This window comes from Etheostoma cragini, chromosome 13, assembly GCF_013103735.1.
Source record: "Etheostoma cragini isolate CJK2018 chromosome 13, CSU_Ecrag_1.0, whole genome shotgun sequence".
Taxonomy (NCBI): domain Eukaryota; kingdom Metazoa; phylum Chordata; class Actinopteri; order Perciformes; family Percidae; genus Etheostoma; species Etheostoma cragini.
Window position 1 is genome coordinate 17,145,543 of NC_048419.1, and position 19,322 is coordinate 17,164,864.

At 39.7% G+C, this 19,322-nt stretch overlaps 2 protein-coding genes across 4 annotated transcripts in view; one reads left to right on the forward strand and one right to left on the reverse strand.

Annotated features, from left to right (window-relative positions):
* Nucleotides 1-15,793, reverse strand: part of rbm27 (RNA binding motif protein 27) — a 19,843-nt gene extending 4,050 nt beyond the window's left edge. Inside the window, exons 1-17 of one of the 3 annotated variants that reach the window (XM_034890906.1) lie at nucleotides 15,553-15,793; nucleotides 14,459-14,577; nucleotides 13,383-13,510; nucleotides 13,105-13,175; nucleotides 11,391-11,587; nucleotides 10,627-10,929; nucleotides 9,673-9,900; nucleotides 8,652-8,828; nucleotides 6,919-7,065; nucleotides 6,575-6,728; nucleotides 6,186-6,339; nucleotides 5,527-5,760; nucleotides 3,963-4,088; nucleotides 3,284-3,409; nucleotides 3,058-3,132; nucleotides 2,823-2,951; nucleotides 1,935-2,039 (exon numbers count right to left, since the gene is read on the reverse strand). In XM_034890906.1, the coding sequence (XP_034746797.1) occupies nucleotides 1,935-2,039; nucleotides 2,823-2,951; nucleotides 3,058-3,132; nucleotides 3,284-3,409; nucleotides 3,963-4,088; nucleotides 5,527-5,760; nucleotides 6,186-6,339; nucleotides 6,575-6,728; nucleotides 6,919-7,065; nucleotides 8,652-8,828; nucleotides 9,673-9,900; nucleotides 10,627-10,929; nucleotides 11,391-11,587; nucleotides 13,105-13,175; nucleotides 13,383-13,510; nucleotides 14,459-14,577; nucleotides 15,553-15,611 (2,532 nt within the window). In that variant the 5' untranslated portion in view covers nucleotides 15,612-15,793. Of the gene's footprint in view, nucleotides 1-1,934; nucleotides 2,040-2,774; nucleotides 2,952-3,057; nucleotides 3,133-3,283; nucleotides 3,410-3,962; nucleotides 4,089-5,526; nucleotides 5,761-6,185; nucleotides 6,340-6,574; nucleotides 6,729-6,918; nucleotides 7,066-8,651; nucleotides 8,829-9,672; nucleotides 9,901-10,626; nucleotides 10,930-11,390; nucleotides 11,588-13,104; nucleotides 13,176-13,382; nucleotides 13,511-14,458; nucleotides 14,578-15,552 lie in introns of all 3 variants that reach the window. The other 2 variants (XM_034890905.1, XM_034890907.1) reach the window with 2 other exon arrangements.
* Nucleotides 15,794-15,865: 72 nt separating this feature from the next.
* The window catches only part of LOC117956060 (leucine--tRNA ligase, cytoplasmic-like), a 21,569-nt gene continuing 18,112 nt past the window's right edge, over nucleotides 15,866-19,322 (forward strand). Inside the window, exons 1-8 of the mRNA XM_034890904.1 lie at nucleotides 15,866-16,119; nucleotides 16,491-16,612; nucleotides 17,007-17,094; nucleotides 17,207-17,287; nucleotides 17,592-17,729; nucleotides 17,910-18,071; nucleotides 18,380-18,492; nucleotides 19,176-19,239. Coding sequence (XP_034746795.1) covers nucleotides 16,114-16,119; nucleotides 16,491-16,612; nucleotides 17,007-17,094; nucleotides 17,207-17,287; nucleotides 17,592-17,729; nucleotides 17,910-18,071; nucleotides 18,380-18,492; nucleotides 19,176-19,239 — 774 coding nt within the window. The 5' untranslated portion in view covers nucleotides 15,866-16,113. The remainder of the gene's footprint in view (nucleotides 16,120-16,490; nucleotides 16,613-17,006; nucleotides 17,095-17,206; nucleotides 17,288-17,591; nucleotides 17,730-17,909; nucleotides 18,072-18,379; nucleotides 18,493-19,175; nucleotides 19,240-19,322) is intronic.

The window sequence follows — 19,322 nt, forward strand, 5'->3', positions numbered from 1 at the left end:
GCCGCCTGCTGTTAGGTAGACGCATTATGTCTCAAGCACACGCAGAACATACACTCAAGTCGGCGTTGCTTTGGTGTGTTCCGAGGCACTTTTTGGACCTCGGGGAGTCCGATTGCCTTTTCTGCCGACGGCCGGCTGTCGGGTTGGTGTGTCAGAGCCTTTAAAATAATCATTACGTACAGATGTGGAAAACCAGATTGTGCGTCTTATTGCTGGGCGGTTGTGCTTTTCAATGTGAAAACAAAAAGAAACTATAGTGTTTTAAATTTATCATGGGTCTACAAATTTAAACATCTCTTAACATTCTTTACACTTGAATCTGGTCTCTGGTCTCTCTCCACCCGTTACCATTAGTCGTCACATCTCCTGGCTTCCTAACCACTCCATGACCTCACAACCACTCTCCTGTCCATTTGTCACTCGCTCACTTCTCCCTCTAATTGTCATCCCGCGATTTTCTTACAAGGACCAGCGTCTCAAACATTAATGAGATGGCACTCCGTCAGTGTTGGACCTGTGTCTAATTTGGCTTCGTTAGCGGCTGTTCCTCTGGGATTGCTTGAGTGGCTGCACTTTAATGTGCAGAAGGAGGGTTGGTTTGGATGAATATGCATTTTTCATAACAAACTAATTTAGGATGCACAAGGATAGAAGGGGAAAAACATGCTAGGCAGGGTGTTGCTAACAACAGCTATGTTCTTATTAGGTTGATCTTGTGACACAACCGACCAAGTGTGTGTCTGTATGTGCTGCTAGTTTAGATGACAAAAGAGATGTGGGCAAAGTTGGAGCTGAGTGGTAGCCGTGGATGCAGCTTCAATCTTTTTTTTTCATGGATAAAAAAAAAACTAAACTAAACTATTTCTTTTAATGATGAAAAGCTTAAAAAAAACATGACATATACACAATAGCATATTGTCTTGCTTCCTTCTTAACATTCTGTGCCCTTTTTCATTCCATATCAGCTCCGTAACTTACTTAGCAATCATGTATGGAAACCTGCCTAATAGAGATACGCCCAAGAGCATGATGTTTTTTTAAAAGACACTTTATTTGCATGTCATCTTACATTTTTTTGCTGCCAAAATGGTAAATTCGTACACTGTGCGACATCTGACTTTTGGTATTGTTTAAATATTGCTTTAGTTATTACATTTTAAACCAATCTCTTAGACATTGATTGTATCTCAGCCATTGTACACAATACTACATCCATTCATTTTTCAGAGGGCTCAGTGTTACACACTGACTAACTATACATAAGGTCAACATCATAACATATAGTTTATGTGTTATATAATGCAGAGGACTATTTAGTCCCATTGCATTTATGACAGATCACCTACACAGTGTACAAACTCCCTTCAAATTTCACAATTCTTAGTACTGAACCCCAATCAACTCCACATACGGTCATACAATGACCTGTACATTTTATATACTACATTAGTATTTATATAATACATTAAAGTCTAAAGAAGAAGTGCTTTCACTAGAATTGAATCTTTTAGTCTAATATTACATTAGTTTCAATGACTTTTTATAGGATAAAACTGAGGATTTTGTTTGTATCATTGATTCCTCTCTCAGGATCAAAATGTTGCTTTATTCATTTTGATGATGAAATACTACTTGTGCTTTAAATCCAGCACTGGGAAAAAGTGATTTGGATATGCATATTTTTCTACCTGTATCTTTACATAATCAGGCAGTGTTGAGTGATATACGTAAATACCATATTATTGGCGGACTTCCTCTAAGATATTTCTTGGTATCACATCCCCAAATTATCAAGAAAAATTCTGCTGATGCAAGATGCGGCCTCTGTCTCTTTGTGCATTGCTAGCTATCTTTTCAGATTGTGGCCTGTGGTTATGTACCTTGTGCGTGTGTGTGTGGGCGTGTGTGTATGCGTGCGTACATGTGTGTATTACCTCCACCTGCAACTGTCCCAGTTTTCTCTTGAGGTCTGTTGTATCCTCTCCAGAGGTCAGCTTCTTGTGAAAGTCCAGCTCAGCATCCAGCAATTCCTTCTGGGCCTGGTGGTCACATATCATGTAAAATGAGAAAATACTTCAGTTTTTTTATTTCTTTTTTTCTATTTAGTCAGTTTCAAATTCGATCTACAGTGGATGGACACAACTCAACGTGGCCATCTCTGTGTAAGGCCACACTCTCAGAGTCCATCCGGCGAATCCAGCGATTCACAGCAGGGATGTGGGGCAGTTGTGGGACTGTCACCATATATGTGTGACACACTGTCGAGTTTTTTTCATATGTATATTTCTATTTCACAATTGTTTTCCGTCAGATCGTTTTCATTATCTCGACATTTCCATCCTCACTTGAAGGCAGCTTAATTTCTCAAAGAGAAAACAAAAAGAGACATGATGTGTGTGCTTTGTGCTGGAGCTTGTTGAAGGAAGTCAGCGGTTACACAAACCCCTGGGCAGCAAAGTTCTTGTGTTTAGTTTGTTACCCTCAAAGTTATTTAAAAACTTTATTTGTGGCCACAACAGAGTACTGTTTACTGTATGGTACTCTACTTAATAATGGACTGACAAGTCGGACGCTGGTTACATGAGTGGCCACTGGTTGGACTGCTTTTCCCCAAAAGTTGAATTTGTCTTTTTGGCACCCTCCTAACGTACTATCCCCATTCAAAATGAATGGGAGTACTGGCGTTTCTGCCGGACTGCCTGCTCTAGTCTGAATGCAGCCTAAAGGAGATGATACACTCCATCATGCTCCTGACCAAAATGGCCCAAACTTACATCAATCTTGGTCTTGGACTGGCCGTGGTTGGGTTTGGCGCTGGATACCTGGGAGGCAGGGTTCATTTCATTCTGCAGCTGTGCGATCTTCTCTGTCAGCTCCTTCAGGGTCTTCATGATGTTGGCTCGTTCCTCAGGTTTCATCCCTCGGTTCTTCTCAAGGCGGTTTATCAAGGCCTGGAGGAGAAGGACGAGCAGTGAGAGAGAGAAGAAGGTGTAAATGACAGGAAAAGAAAGAGTGGTGTGGTAAACAGAAGGGAAGGGATATTGAGGTCAGTCTTACCTTCTGACACTCAATCTGTGTCTTTAACATCTCTTGCTTCTGCTTTCTCATGTCCTGCTGGAGTTTTAATGCCTCCTTAATAAAAAAAAAGACAACACAAATTAAATTTGCTGTAGGTGGACATTTCATTTCTCAGTGTTGGCCCCTGAGGGAAACAAATGGTTAATCCCAGCTCTGCTATTCTTGTGTCCAATCAAAATATGTGTAACAAAATTAAGCCACATGCCTGTTTCTTCTTGAGGACTTCCTGTGCTTCTAGTGCTTTTCCCGTTTTTCCAAAGCTCTTTGAGGAGGACTTTAGGGCGGTGGAAGTATAGGGGCCCTTCTGCGTGTTTGTCAGTGCAGGCACCACCTAAGTGCCAAACACAGAGACAGAAAGAGAGACATTTAGGTCATCACAACAAGCTTATGTACAGTTGTAATAGAAGTACCAACAAATTATTATTTATTCTCCTGCATTACTCCTTTTCTTATATGCCATTAAGATGTGTCAGACCAGCTGGACAGTGTCTTCATGTCTCTGAAGCCTCTAGTTTCATATCGGTGAACTGGATTTGCAATTGCACACACCGCTGTGCTGGTTAATCCTAATATTTGTGTGTTGGGAACATTCCAGCTACACTGTTGACTGGACGCACTGACTGACTGTCCCAATAATAATATAGCGAGCATGCCCATACACTAAACTAAGGTAGTTAACATATTTAACATTATACCTGCTTAAACATCAGCATGTTAGCATGCTAACATGAGGATTTAGCTCAAACACTGCTGTGCTTAAGTACAACTGCACAGGTTGATAGTAAGTGTGGTATTCAAGCTTGTTGAAACAAAGAATTTATTTAAAATTGCCATTTCACCCAGGTCTGGCATCCTCTGACATCTGTATATAGACTAAAACGTACAGTGACAGCGTCAGTGTTCAGGCTGCCCGGCTTGGTAGTAACTGTGACTCCAGGCAATGCTTGAAGGTGAGGCTTGGGTACATTCTTGTTCAACACGTACGCGGCTGGACTGTGCTGCTTGATACCCTGCAAATCAAAGAAAAGGGATAAAAAGGTCAATCTGGTGAAGGAGTGGTAAAACTAAAGCCCAGTTCAGAACAAAGATTCGCAGCGAGACAAACCCGTCTTTAGAAAGTTGCAAAGAAAAGTTGCAGCAGGCTGAACGGGCCCATCTCAGCTTGACTCAAAATTGTCAAGTCGCCAATGGGGGGTTTTAGAACGCAAGGGACACCACCTGTTTTAACAGCCAATAGCAAGGTCAGCTTGTCAAGTCAGTTACAAACTATAGAATCAAAATAATCCGTAATCCATTTTATTTCTATGTTACAAACAGTCAACCAGGTGCAGAGCTGTGGGCTGACCTGGCTGACTGAAAATTTGGTCCGACGTGACAGCCGAGAGGTGCCTGCTCGGGTCTCTGGCTTGCCATTCGGCCTGTCCTACACAGGCCCCCACGTGAGCTTGTTGGGGCTCTATTTTTGTAAATATTCAAATAATATTCAGTAGATACTGCATACTACAGTTATCTGCAGTGTACAGTAGGGCGATTTCAAAACTGGACACAGTGTAAGTAGCTTGTGTTTTACTGTCCTAGCCAGTGGTGTAGTCTATGTGATATGCAGGTATATGCAGTATAACCACTTATAAAGCACGAGGATTTCCATATCTTATCTTAAAAATGCGTAATGACTTTCAACAACATACTTTGCATTATTGTTTTGATATATTTTGAATTGTCATCTGTTTTTTGGCATATCGCATTTTGCCAATGTGTGAACGTGTATCTGATGAGCAGGTGGCAGCCTCAGCCACAGAATATGTGTGAATGGTGAATGGTTCCTGTACTATGTAAAAGCGCTTTGAGTAGTTGTTAAGACTAGAAAAGTGCTATATGAAAACACTCAATTACATTTACACCCAGACCCCCACACCCTTGCCCATACAGTACAGTAAACCCACTACAATACATTAGACTACACCACTGGTGTCTGGTAGATTGAAAGTTTCTCACAAATACAAGAAAGCCTCATATTTCCTGGATTCGGGACAACTGCTTTGATTTGGGGACATCCTAGATTCCACCTCAACTTAATCCAGGCCCACCCATCTGTCACGTTCTGGATCCGCCACTATGGTCAACTGTTTGAAATGGCAGAGTTTTGTGCCCCACAAGTGCCCACGAGCAAGATATACTGTATAATCAAGAAAGCTAGAGTGACTTAAGAGAGGTGATAGAAAAAAAAAAAACGTCTGAAGTTAGAACAGAAGAACAAAGAGTGGTTGCTATGGCGATGATACACCGTCTTGTCACATTGGTGTAAACTGGCCGGTTTCAGAATGTTGCAGATCAGCGCGTTGCAAGTAGTTGCAAGTTTCAACTAGCTTGTCTTGAATCTTTGGTCTGAATTGGGCTTAAAAGATCATCACGAAAAGATGAAGGACTTCTACTGGTTTCAGCTCTAACCTTATGCATGTTGCTGTGCTGCAGCCCCTGGCTGGGCACTGACCCGGCCAACTGGCTTCCTGAGCTCTGTTCCGGCTGTTGAGGCCCTGTGTTGTTGGTGCCAGGCTCACGGTGCCAGTACACACGGATGAAGCGGTTATTGAGGACCGCCTCTATGCTGGATATGGCCCGTCTGGCCTCTTCATTCTTTGTGTACTGAATTAACGCCGCCTCTGGGTCTCCGCCAAACACCACCTGGATTGAGTTTAGCGTGCACATGTATATTAGAATAAACTAATTATTCTGTAGATCTTTATGAACTTCATGCTAAACATTGAGCCATTCGTTTTTGGTCAACATTTAATATATTCATGACATTACAGTCATGCTAAGTTTTGTTTTTATCTTTTTTTTTTAGTTGAGTCTAAAGGCTTGTGTGAGCCACATATAATAACTGTGACATCCTGTTACATTTTGTCCTGCAACTTATTTAAATACTGCACTGTATGTCTGTCATGTGTCTTAAAAAAATGCAAAATTTAAATAATTTCCACTAGACTTTTTGGCAAACTACAGTCTACTACTTCTTGTCTACACTTGTCAAAATGATCTCTTCAACAATGAGAACTGTAGCCGTTTGCAAGTCTGCTCCAAGCAAAGCAGCAATTTATGCATTTTACCTGGATATTGACGATGGTTCCAAATTTGCTGAAGTGCTCATTGAGCTTGGTGATGTTGTTGAGCTCACGTGGGATCTTGCGCACCTCCAACTTGGTGTTCACATAGTGATACCTCTTGGGAAAAGTGTTCTTATGTTGGTTGTTAAAGCTTGGCCTAAAACAAGAAGACTGATGTTAATACCTGAAGTTCCCCTCAGTATTTGTTCTAAAAAAAATAAAGGGAAACGTAGACAAGTCAATTAACACTTTAGCCAAGATCACAAACAATGATAATCAGTGAAATCAAGCCAATGAAATAAAGCCAATGTAATCAAAAGGACATTTCTCCATTTCAAATTTGTGAAACATAATTTAAAGCCTTAAAATGTGTGTGTCTTTAAAATATTTACTTCTCCAGCCAGGATTTTTTAGCTGCTGGTCCCTCAGCTGTACTGGGTACCACGGTTCTCTTCCTGCTGTCCTGCTCTGTGTTGAAACGAGACACGTTACTTCCAGGAGTGCTGGCTGCAGTCGCAGGCTCTGTCTGGATCACTATGTTGGCAGCTGAAACACACACACACACACACAGACAAAAACATAGAGAAGCAATTATTACTAATTAACACTCAGTGCTTTTGAATTTAGCTATATCCATCATAAAGCTGTCTGTCATCATCCATTGGTCCAACTGTGCCCATTGCCCAGGATTAGTTAAGGAAAGAGTGTGACTACTTAGAAGGCGAATATTTTCTACCTCTGGAGCCTTGTCCTTCATTGGAGGTGAGGCCGATAAGGTTGGAGCGCTGCGTATGCACCCGGGGAATGAACTGACGGTACGGGTTACGACCTGCTGCAGTCAGGCCTGGCGATTCTGGGTTGTAGCCCTCTGGATCATAGTTATCTAAAGTGTAAAAATGAACACACAAAAAACACAAACACAATAAGTCTTAGAGCATGTGCCAATATGTGAAAAATTCAAACAAAATAAACCAAGATAAACAAAAATCACACTATGAAATCAAGCAGTCTGGCATTAATAAGTTAGGACTGACTGGCATTCAGTCACCTATCTAGCACACACACCAGTCTTGTAAAGAAGTGATGAGTTTAAATGTGTCTAACTGAGTAACAGAAGCAACCTCTGACAGTCTGTTCAATACAGCCCTAAATAGTAATTAAAATAAATATGTAATAATGAGAAAAATATATACAAATGAAAATACAGTAATTGTAAAGGAATAAATGTATCCAAGATGATAATCATGATGAAACACCATAAGATGACAATTCTTATCCTGAGCCACAGTTTACTGTAATACAAAGGCAAAATTTTATAACAAAACGGGACCTTTCGTGGCAGACGTGATTTCGGCTATCCGGGTTGAATTAAGAGGTTTGTAAATAACTCAAAATAGACCCACTGCATTTGAACTAAGCATACACTTTTCTGTTTAGCTGGAATTATCCATTAGCTGAATTACACTTAACACACTAAGATGTGGCAGAGTTCATGGTAATTGCTAATAGCTCCTTTGTCTTAGGTTAATAAACAGTGCTACCCTCTGGTCGACAGCCATTACTGCAGTCTGAAGAAATACATGTGCATCACACAATGCATCCACTACAATGTCACGCATTAAATAACTTTTAAAGGAAAAAAGAAAGACAGGGTACTTAAAAGTCCATTAAAATCAACCTAAAGATCACTTGCTGAGTCCGTATAGTTCAACCTTAACTGCCAGGGCTGCAAAGGTTTGTGTAATCGTACCAAACCGTCACGGTCCGGGGCGCACAGTCCGTATTCTGGAACCAAAGTTCACAAGCGTGAGTTCTGCCCAGACTGTTTTTGTTGTCGTTGTTAGCAACAAATGCTGAGCTGAATATTGGACAAGCAGATTGGTGTGCGAGTCAGTCACGCTAAGGCAAGTTCAAATGAAACGCCGAAACTGGTACATAAGATGAGGACAGTGTTTCAGCATTGTAGAGTATGTGAATGTAAACACATCCAACATGCCAACGCGCATTGTCAATATGCTTTGAATTTTTACATATAGCAAAGGTAGAACTAATTGAAAAGCTCCTCCCAAGACACATCTTTTATTTTGTATTTTTCAATTTACTTTGGTATTTTCAATTTCATAGCATAAGAGATGTGTTTTAGTTTGATAGCCTATTGTGTCCTGTTGCCTTTTGGCAATGTGGTTTTTTTAGTATTAAAACAGACATTTTTTAAATGTTCCTTATTTTTATAATGAAAATAGTTTGCCAACGTTAACAAATGTAAAATGTGCAAATATCAATATCAGTTTCAAGCAAGAGGATTTAGTCAGTCTTTGACACTTGCACTTTTTCCCCCTGCAACACTTTTGTGTACCTGCTACACCCCTAATGTCTACTATAATTAAACAAACACAGGAAAGCATAAAATAGGGCAAGAAACAAAGACCATAATTTCCCAATCTGAATAGGAAAAGCATCGCTGCTTACATTCAGACTGGACATATTGGGGACGAAGAGATACAGATGAGGACGAGGAAGGAGGAGGTGGAGGAGGAGGAAGAGTAGGCGGCAGCCCCACACCAGGCGGTCCAATAGGAGGAGAGGAAGTGATTGCCGTTTGGTGGTTAGGGGTATCAATCCCACTGGTTACTATCAGTGGGGGTCCTGAGGGAGACACAAGCTCATGCTAATGTCTCAGGTATATCACAAGTATGACAGTGAGTCTTTGATTTGTGCTACTAAAACGTATTTCATGCCAGACAAGTTGCTTCAATAGGACAGCAAAGGTTCCAGAAAGTGATAACTATTCAATGCAATGCTTTCACGTTACAATTACACTGTATAATTTGCATTAGATTCATAGCAAAATCCGAAGAGAAATGTCACAGTAAGAACATAAATTAATGAACCAGGTAGGAATAAGTCACAATTAGACAGGACAATATGGCCTTTTCTTCTACAAGATAAATAAAACCATCTCTGCGGCAGAGTGTGATGGATCTGTTTAGTGTGTTTCTACGCATAATGTAGTCTCTAGAAATAATACTGATAAATACTGTATACAACAAAGCTGGAAACACAATACATATTTTTAACAACTAAAACTAGGGTCAAAAAACAACCAAGGTAATGAAATTATGGGTTTGTCAGACGTTCTGAATTAGCTATAGACACGTTAATGGATACAGTGTCACCTAAAATGAAGGACTATACTCTTAGAAGAGATTTCTGATCTGTGCAACACTCCCAGCTGTTATGACATATAACATATAATCAAAATGTTTACCTAATTGTTGGTTGAAGCAAGAAAAAGAGTAGTCACTTATATCCAGTTTAAGAAATTGATAAGGGAGCACATTACCAGAGATGGAGCAAAAATTGTCTATCTGCAGTGGTTTGTAAAAATCGCTTTCACAATTGTACTAGCCACGAAAAAATGTTACTGCTTACATCAATTGGAATTTTCGAGAAATTTCCATTTATGCAGCAGTGTTGAGGTACTACTTACCAGTCATGGGGAAGACGCCCGGTGGTGGTGGCTGGCCATAGGGTGGCATTGCAGGCATCCTGAGGGGAGGGGGTGGCTCAGTGATCGGGGGCATGGGCAGGCCAGCGGGGGGCATAACAGGTGGGGGAGGGAAGGGAATCATGTTCGGTAGATTAACATCATCAACGATGAGCGGGTCGTTGCCGTGGTCGAATGGACAAAGATCACCGCGGACACAAAATCCCTTTTCTGCATGAGACAGAAACAGATTTCAAAATATAATTTTTTTTTCATACAGTGTGGAGGTATTTTAGCTATTTAGGACATGGTAAAAAAAACTCTCTAAGCATGACCTAAATATCTCTGTACTGTTTCCTCAGATACTTAAAAGTATCTATTTGTAGCCTACTGTAATCCTTCTAAGGGGGTTGGGGCCCTGAAAGTCAAATTCATTCACAAAAATATTACTGAAAGAAAAATAAGAACAAATATAAAGAGCAATTAGGAAGAATAAACAAGATCAAAGCCTGTCCAGGATCAAAGCAGCTAAAACATACAGTGCATGTATTTACCCCACAGTCTCATTAAGAAACTGGGTCCCTATTGGCTGTGTCTGAGCACTGTGACAGATAGCAGTGTGCTTCAGGGACAGTGGTTAACTTTAAACCCTCGTGTCTCTGGTGAGCCTGCTTGCTTTCCTACATTTCACTGGGGAGAAAAGAGCAAGTGCTAAACAGTGGTCATTAGTGATGAGACAAAATAAGGCAACCAATAACCCTGAATGGGAATATAATGTTAAAAATTAGACAACAACTTTACAATGAACACGTAACTTTCTGAAAAAATAGTAAAACATCAATATGCTCTGAGATGGAGGCAAGAATGTTGTTGAAAAAGAAAAACAAACAAACAGAAGAATTGTCAGAAAGCATAAATAAATGGCAAGGAGGAAAACATGATTCACTTTGTTCCTACCATCATAATCTCTGCAGCGCTGTTTGAGCGTAACAGTCTTGTTGCTAAAAGGCTTGCAGACAACATCTTGCCTCTGGGTGCCATAGTAACCAGACCAGCTGTCTGTAGTGCTATCGGGCAGGTGAGCCGGTGTTACTACGGGAACACCTCCAGGTCCTGAGACTCCAGCGGACGGCGAGGAAGAAAAGGGGTGCGGCGGTGTGGGCAGGAGAGGTGACGGGTGCTGCTGCTGGGAGCCGGATGTGTTGGAAGAGTTGTAGCAGTCTGTATCCTTCCTTTCCAACTCAAACTTAGACTTGAAGTCTGTTGAAGACAAGCAGAAAAAGAGGTATTTTAACAAAACACAAATAGGTATCACAGTAGAGTAGTGGACCATAGCAGAAATTTATACCCTGTCAATATTAAGCTTTTAAAAAACCGGATACTTCTTTCTTCATGTCAAACACTTAGAGGTGTAGATTACCGTAACCTTGCGGCTGATAAGGCCAATTCCAGGCAGTGTTGTTAAATCCCCACTGATGTGACTGCAAAGCTGTCCACATTGTTCCTTATCGATAACTCACAGCAACACTGACCAACAATCCAACAGAAGATAATACAAACCGCTGCATGCAGAACTCTGTTCAGTCTACTCTCAAAAGCCAATTGTGCACTCTGCATCACTAACGCCCAGTTTGACAGTGCTGACAGGAGCTTCAGCAACTTCTACACTCTCGGGTCTGGTCCCCTGTGCTGTTGTTATTGGCTGTGGGGAGCTTTCTCACCTCGGCCTCCTCTGTGCTCCCTGTCCCTGCTTTTTCCTCGGCTGCCACTCCTGCTCCGGCTGCGACTTCGGCTGTAGCTCCTCCCGCGGGGGCTGCCCCTGCGACGCTCCCGCTCTCGGTGCGAGTCATTGGCGCTTTTCCCATGCCGATCAAAGTCACGCCGCTTGCGCTCGTCTCGCCTTCTGTCATCACGACTCCTGTGTGGTTTATGAGGTAGAGGGAATATATTTCAATAACTATCCTGTAAGGGAAATTATACAATTATACACATAATCCTGTTTGAATATGTCAATTACATACACTCCTTATTACAGATGTCCAAAACATCTGTATAGCATGTGTAATAATTATGTATTATTCATACTTTGTTGATCATTCTGAATCTGTACCATGTAACCTAGCCAGAGTGAACATTTGCCTGATTGCTCCCCAGGGTGCTACAAATATGACAAACGGTTTTTGGGAAAGTGTGTTTGTGTTAAGCATGTAACAAGTTGCCAGCAGTAACTGTAAATGGAGACTAGACCATACTAGACAGCCACCAAGGGAAGCAGCTTCATCTCCTGTAAAGTCATACATGGTTTAAGCAAGACCCCAGGGAGTGCCGACCAAGAGATAGAACCACTCCAAGGTATAAAAGGAGGTGAACGGCTTCTCTTGGGTGTGCTCATTTCAAACAAACCTTTGTCTTGTGTATCAAAACAAATGTTTTATGACAATACTGTAAGAGATTTGTGTCTCTTTTCTTAAATTGGAATTGCAAAATTGGCAGTGTTTGATGAGTTAAAGGAAATATATTCCAATAACTAGCTTTATGTCTGTTTTAAAGAGTCCAACAGACATTTAAGAGGCCTGTAGCAGGATTGAATCTTAAATCAGCTTGGGTAAATAGAAGGTCATATTGATCATATCAAAATACTCTAAATTAGTGTAAGTGGCCTTTTCTCAACAGCACTGGAGAAAGAAACAGGCTTTGAGTTGTTAATAGAAAGAGGCTTTTACTTCCCTTGTTTTACAAGTATATGTTAGTAATCTAAGTATAATCCTAATCTAAGTACATCCTCCATTCTATCTGATCTGCTCCAAAGCAGTGTTTTAATTTGCTGATGCTGTTTATGAAACCTTAACAGCTTTCTTTATGCATTTTTGATTAAAACTATTACAGCATGTCTTGGGGAATAATCCCTTTCCTTTCCTGTTAGTGTTTACATTCTAGTGATGTGTTTAGTCTCATTAACGTACAGTGAAAACACAGGGAAAATAAATCAGAATGAATAAATTACAAACAAATGAGATAATTTCTGTCATAAAGAGAAAGCATCCGATTTAATGCTGGAGAATGTACTCCAAGCGCCAAAGCACATTAAACTCCAACTGTTGTTTTGAAAGTTAGTATAACAGTTCTTGTATTGTCCAATCTGGTATTGACAAGGTAGACAAGGGACAGGCTACTAGACACCAGGGCCTTCATCAAGCTAAACACAGGACTCGTGGGAAACTAACCATGCAATTACTGAATATATCCACATGTTAAGATCTCTGCAACATTATGGGGTTTTACCAGCAGTAAGTAATCAAGACCCTATTAATTGGACATTCAGCCTGACTGGGACTTGAATGAAGGTGCTATATGTCTCACATGTCAGAATACAATCTGCATATATGCTTCGTCATTAAGCTGAGCAGAAATATATCCCCAAACTCAAAGCCATACCTTGACTCATTGAAGTTCCTCAGAGGACTTCTCCTCCGCCTGTTTTCTCTTTCCTCGTCTGGATTTTCAGCCTTGAGGGGAAAAAACTGTTACTTGACTCTTCTCTAATTTATGTTTAAAAAAAACATTGATATGCAGTGTCCTGTAATACACAATTACATATTTATTAAATGATTTGATCCAAAGCCCCATATGTGACGATACAGCTTTTTCAATGTAAAGCTATCTATTTTCAGAGACGTATTGTAGCCAATAAATGTGTCACTATTTGTTTTTACCTCCACAACATCAGATTTGACTGCAGGCGGTTTGACCTCTTCTTTGGGGACTTCCTTGGCAGCAGGATTTCCAAGGTAGTTCTTAGTTGTCAGACATTCAAAGAGTTTATCCACAAATCCTGTTGTCTCTGCAAAGACAAAACCAATCATGTGAATAGATTTAATCTTTTATCTTAATTATGTGTCGTTTTGCATTCTCCCTTTAAATTGGCCATCAGGCATGAAATGTACTGACATTCATCAAGAATCACACTAAATATTTCTCTGCTCCTGGATGCACTAAATATGTACAAAGCCACCATCCAAAAACCAAATAATTAACAAAGAAAGAGAAAAGACAATAAACTGCTGCTTAAATTAAAATAAATTAAATACAAAGAAATAATTTAAATGATTATTTCATCTTTGGGTATGACCACGAGCTACAATAGTTCAGTTCTGACATGCTTTAAACTTTGCATCTTCTTTAAACTTTGCATCTTCTTTAAACTTTGCATCTTCATTAAACTTTGCATCTTCATTTATTGTATTGCGCTGTACAGTACTTTTGCATGGGAAGGGGTAGTACCATGGAATTTTAACTTCAATCAGCAGCTGCTTTGAAGCAAAAACTAAGATGTTGTTGGGAGGGCACAGAACTGAACTCTAGCTTTAAACCCTGAATTCTGCTAAGACTTGTTTTCATCGCCAACCCAATCATATTCAGTGATGGTACTATGCAATTAAAAATAAAGTGAAACCATTTAATAAAGTGAAATAATTGTATCCATTACAAGGAAATAAAGCACAAATCAACTCCAGATAAATGCAAGATTAATGTAATACACGCTGGAGACAGAGTGGGAAAATTCCTTTTAAATGATGGCCACCTGGTGACCATATTGGTAATGCATTGCTGATTGCATCTATAAGTGTGTAAATACACTTAAAGCTTTTAAAGTTTTAGCTTAGTTATGGAAGTCTCTGCTTGAGGAAACCCTGCAAAAAAGTTCTTACTAGCAAGATCTAGGGTCAATATCCAAATTGCATGTTGCAATCACTTACACTGGCAGAGAAGCTTTGTGTGGCATTCATACCTTTTTGTAGGAAGACATCAAGCTGATCAGCACAAAGTGCTTTCAGCTCTTTCTCCGGTTTGTCCTTCTTTACAAGAGCCACCACATAGTTGGCTAATGCTGAGGGGTCAGCATCACATCTGTAGGTTCAAATATACATTCTCAATATCAGCTACTCTTTCTTTAACAATACAATAGGAAAAAGCAATTATGTTTTTGTCATCTCCTTAACGACTAAAACATGTGAGTCAAAAGCAAGGAAAAAAACTGAAATCCCAGTGCAATTAACTATATGTCAGTGAGATGTGTCCTCCAGTGATGTCCATGCAGCCAGACGGTTTTTTTTTTTTTTTAAATAAACTTAAACCAAATAAAAGACATAATTCCCACCATGTGTTATATTGTATAAAACCTTTGCATGCTCAAGTGTCCTGTCAGCCAGCAAGTGGTGGGGTTATTACATCAACATTACAAGCACACAAAGCCCCAGTGTGCAGAACACCATCTACTCTGTGCATCAACTCCTCTTTAATCTTTGTTAAATATGTAGAAACAATTTATTTATGTGCGAAAACATGTTTCCACTTGCAATTACGGTGCAATTCAATGGTTTTGCATCTAACTGAGGGGCAGAAAGAGAGGTCGAAAGTGAGTGTGTGTGTGTGTGTAACTATGGTAACTCAATTCTTATTTATTTATACAAATGTATCTATAACTCAGTAACGCAAAGCTGGATAAACTTCAACATATCCAACACGTATAACTCAAGTGGTATCACCTACATTTTCTGTTGCAGACTGATAGCTTACTACAGACATATGATAAAGTCACAATATTGTGAGCTAGCTTTGCTAACCAACGGTAATGTTACACAAAAATAAAAGAGCAAAGTGCACAAGTTTTGTTTCTCTAGCTTTAGGTTTAATGACAAGTCTTGCAGTCTCTCCTTACTATGAAAAGCCAGCTAGCGGCAACGGTGGTTTGCTAACTCGTGCAAGAATTTGCCATCAGATTCTAGCCCTCCATTGATGCCTGGCTAACCCACTGGCTAGCTGGCTAACGTAGCTAACGTTACGTAGCATGCAAGCTTAATGTCATTTCAATTCAACACTCACATTGGCTCCAGGAGTTTTGCCAGCCATGACTTCAAAGCTTCAACATTCTCTATGATCATCGTGAGAATGACTACAATACTGTCTATAAATTGAAAGTGCGTTCCGATAACCCTGCTTTCATCGTCTATCAATTTAATAAGCTTTAAGGCCTTCTGTCTCTTTTCACTGGCAGGTCGGGCAACACTGTTTACGGCAATACAAGTTGAGTTGTCGTAACGCAGGCCGGACGACGGACGTCATAAATCGTGTCATTATCCAAGAGCAATTCTTTAAATTAATGTCAACGGCTCTACGGTTGTGTATTAAAATATGTACGATTACCCAAATAATACTACATGAATAAAAGTATTAGTTCACTAACATTAGTTATCTAACAAAATACTCCTGAAAAGTTCTTCGGACTGCATTTCCCAGAAAACCATTCGAGAAGCTGATTGTAGGTGTCATCAGCCAGGCACCGGTGGCGTGGGTTTCTCATGTCCAACTGGAAACTATTTCTACTGTTTCTTCTGTTTAAACAATAGAATACTTATTGCTACTTGCTCGTCAATTGTGTTAGAAATGACGGTAGGTTTAATGCTCTATTTATTTACAGTTTATAAGGGTTAATGCTGGTTTATAGGCAGTACGTTATGGCTTATTAACTTACTGTAGCTATTAGCTAAGAAAGCTAGCATAAGCTAGTTGTCGAGCTAACTGCAGAAATTGAAAAAGATCTGATTTAGCTGAACCAGAGATTAGAGCTGTTTAAAGACGTGTTTAACTGTTTTTTCTATTATTTTCTATTCGTATCAATTATATTCTTGGCGCTCTGAAGTTAACCGTATCCTTAAAGTGTGTTTTTTTTTTTCTTGTGAAATATTCTCTATTCAGTTCCCTTGCAGCTATTGCAGAGTTTTCTCTATTTAACTAATATCTTGCTCGTCATTGTATTCCAGGAGCGGAAGGGAACAGCAAAGTTGGACTTTTTGAGAAAGATTGAGATAGAGATCCAGGAGAAATGGGAGAAGGAAAAGGCGTTTGAGCAAGATGCACCAACAACAGTTGGGGAAAGCACAAAGTAAGTATTTGCTATCATGAGGAAAGACCATGTGTTCTACAGCTCAACATGCAGTTGTAAGACCATCTATACATATTCACATAGATTTCTGTAGGAATGTCAGAGCTGTTTTGCAGGTGTACTTCCATCAACTGATCTCTTTCTGATGCAACTATGTATGTAATGTCTTTTGGTTCCACAAGGAAAATAAAGAAAAAACTTGCCATGCAAGTGTGGGTGAAGCTCTGAGTTTAAGTCGTGTGCTACAGTTAACATACCAAGGATGAGCCATTGAAACTAATGGTTGCCCTGTGTTATTTCCCAGTTTACGGCGTTTTGCTCGTAAAAGATACCACAAACAAAATCCTTTTTGGTTTCAAATACATATTTTGAGCGACTGTTTTTCCCCTTCCAGCAAAAACAAGTTCTTTGTGACCTTCCCCTACCCTTACATGAATGGCCGATTGCACCTCGGTCACACCTTCAGCTTGTCAAAGTGTGAGGTAAGTTTGCTTACAAATTAGACTGAGATGAACATTGAGAATATTTTTCAGTCTGCAAATATTCAATGTATGATCATTGGTCTCTGACTCACTTCAACCTTTTTTTTTGTAGTTTGCTGTTGGTTACCAGACTCTGAAAGGGAAGAAATGCCTCTTCCCATTTGGGTTGCACTGCACAGGGATGCCAATCAAAGTTAGTGTTCTTGTTGGTTTTCAGTCCATCTTTGTGTAGTTGCAATGACATACAGAGTTTGAGGTAATTTTAAGTATGATAATTATAAGCATTGCATTGTATAATCATTTCATTCAACGAACACAATACTCAAGTATTTTCTTAACTTCTCTGCACAATTAAAGGAAACAAAAAAAAAAATGTAACTGCTACTGCATTTTTACTGATATTCTACTCAATCGTAATTCATCCCTGTCTAAAACCCCCTCACACACACTGCCTTGTCCTTTTTCTGGTATTCATATATCCTTATTGTATCTACCAGGCCTGTTCAGACAAGCTGAAGAGAGAGATGGAGCTGTATGGAAACCCTCCACAGTTTCCAGATGGGGAGGAAGAGGAGAAAGAGCTGCCAAAAACATCTGACGAAATTATCATCAAGGACAAAGCAAAGGGCAAGAAGGTCAGGATCTGTGGGACTAGATTGATGGCATTTTTCCATAGGGATATAAAAACAGAATTTAGTAAATGTTTTTTTCAGTAACAACTATGACTCGTTATCCTAAGTTTTCTTTTTGTTTAGCCTTCCCAAAGGGTGAGTCTGTCAGTTTACTTATTTCCATTTTTTTTATTCTTCTGTTAGAGTAAAGCCATGGCCAAATCCGGATCTGCCACTTTTCAGTGGGACATTATGAGGTCTTTGGGCCTGAATGACCAGGAGATTTCCAAGTTTGCCAATGCTGAACACTGGCTGGAGTACTTCCCTCCTCTGGCTGTCAAAGATCTCAAACTGATGGGAGTCAAGGTGACTAGTTTTAACTCTTCCAAGCAACTGTCTTTGTATTTTTATGCACTTATAGCCCATTAAGCTATGAAAAGTATTTAAATCGTTTTGATTTTTTTTAAATGATTTTTTTTCTTTTCAAGAATGAAGTACAATTTACTATTGATCCTTTTTTGCAATGTCACGGGGCTAAATAATCTGAACATGTGTTAAGAGGTACCCACACTAGAATCACCTTTTGAGTATTTTTTGCCCTGAGGATAATTAAATCAGGTTATTAATTTTAGTCAATTGTGCCTAAATCTTGGTGTCCTGTTATCACTTCACAGGTGGACTGGAGGCGTTCTTTTATCACCACCGATGTGAACCCTTTTTATGACTCCTTTGTCAGGTGGCAGTTCATCACACTGAAGGAGAGAAAAAAGGTCAAGTTTGGCAAAAGGTCAGATAGTTTAAATGTTTCTACATAACTAACTGTAGCAATTTAATGATGCCCCGAATTATCAACCGCCAATCATTATGGGTCGATATTTAATACAAACAAGTGATCAGGCGCTCGGCATTAATGTCTTCTCGTTGCCGAGTAATTACTAAACACATAAAGTTAAACACTCCGCTGAGTATTGTACCTCCAGATTCATACAGAAAAGTTTGCAGTGTTGAGAACTGTAAGCTGGAGCAGGAGAAGCTAGCACTTGTTTTACTGTTCAAAAACCCGCATATATGCGCTAATTTGTGGTGAAAGAGGAAGAAACTAACAACACTGACTTGTGATTTTTATTCATAGGCATCACATAGGAGTCACATACCATTATACAGCCAGTAACACTGCTGCCTAGTGGAGATCTCAGTGCACTACAATTAGTGCACTGTTTGCACCACATTATGTTATATAATAATGTCTTAGACTTTTTCTTTGCTACTGGCTCTGGATCAGTCAAATTGTCTCGCATGAAACAATGTCCTGTACCAATGTCATTTTTTTTCCATGGGGTAAAAGCAAAGGAATATTTAAAATTAAGATATTAGTAGACAACTGATATTAAAGTTTGGCCTTTAGTTTCAGACAGTTTAATTTACGTTTGGCATTGCATGTTCTTTCAGTAATATATTTCTTCTCTGCAGGTATACCATCTACTCCCCCAAGGATGGTCAGCCATGCATGGACCATGACAGGCAGACAGGAGAGGTAAACTTGTCTCTCTCTCTCTCTCTCTATATGTATATATATGTATATGTATATATATATATATATATATATATATATATATA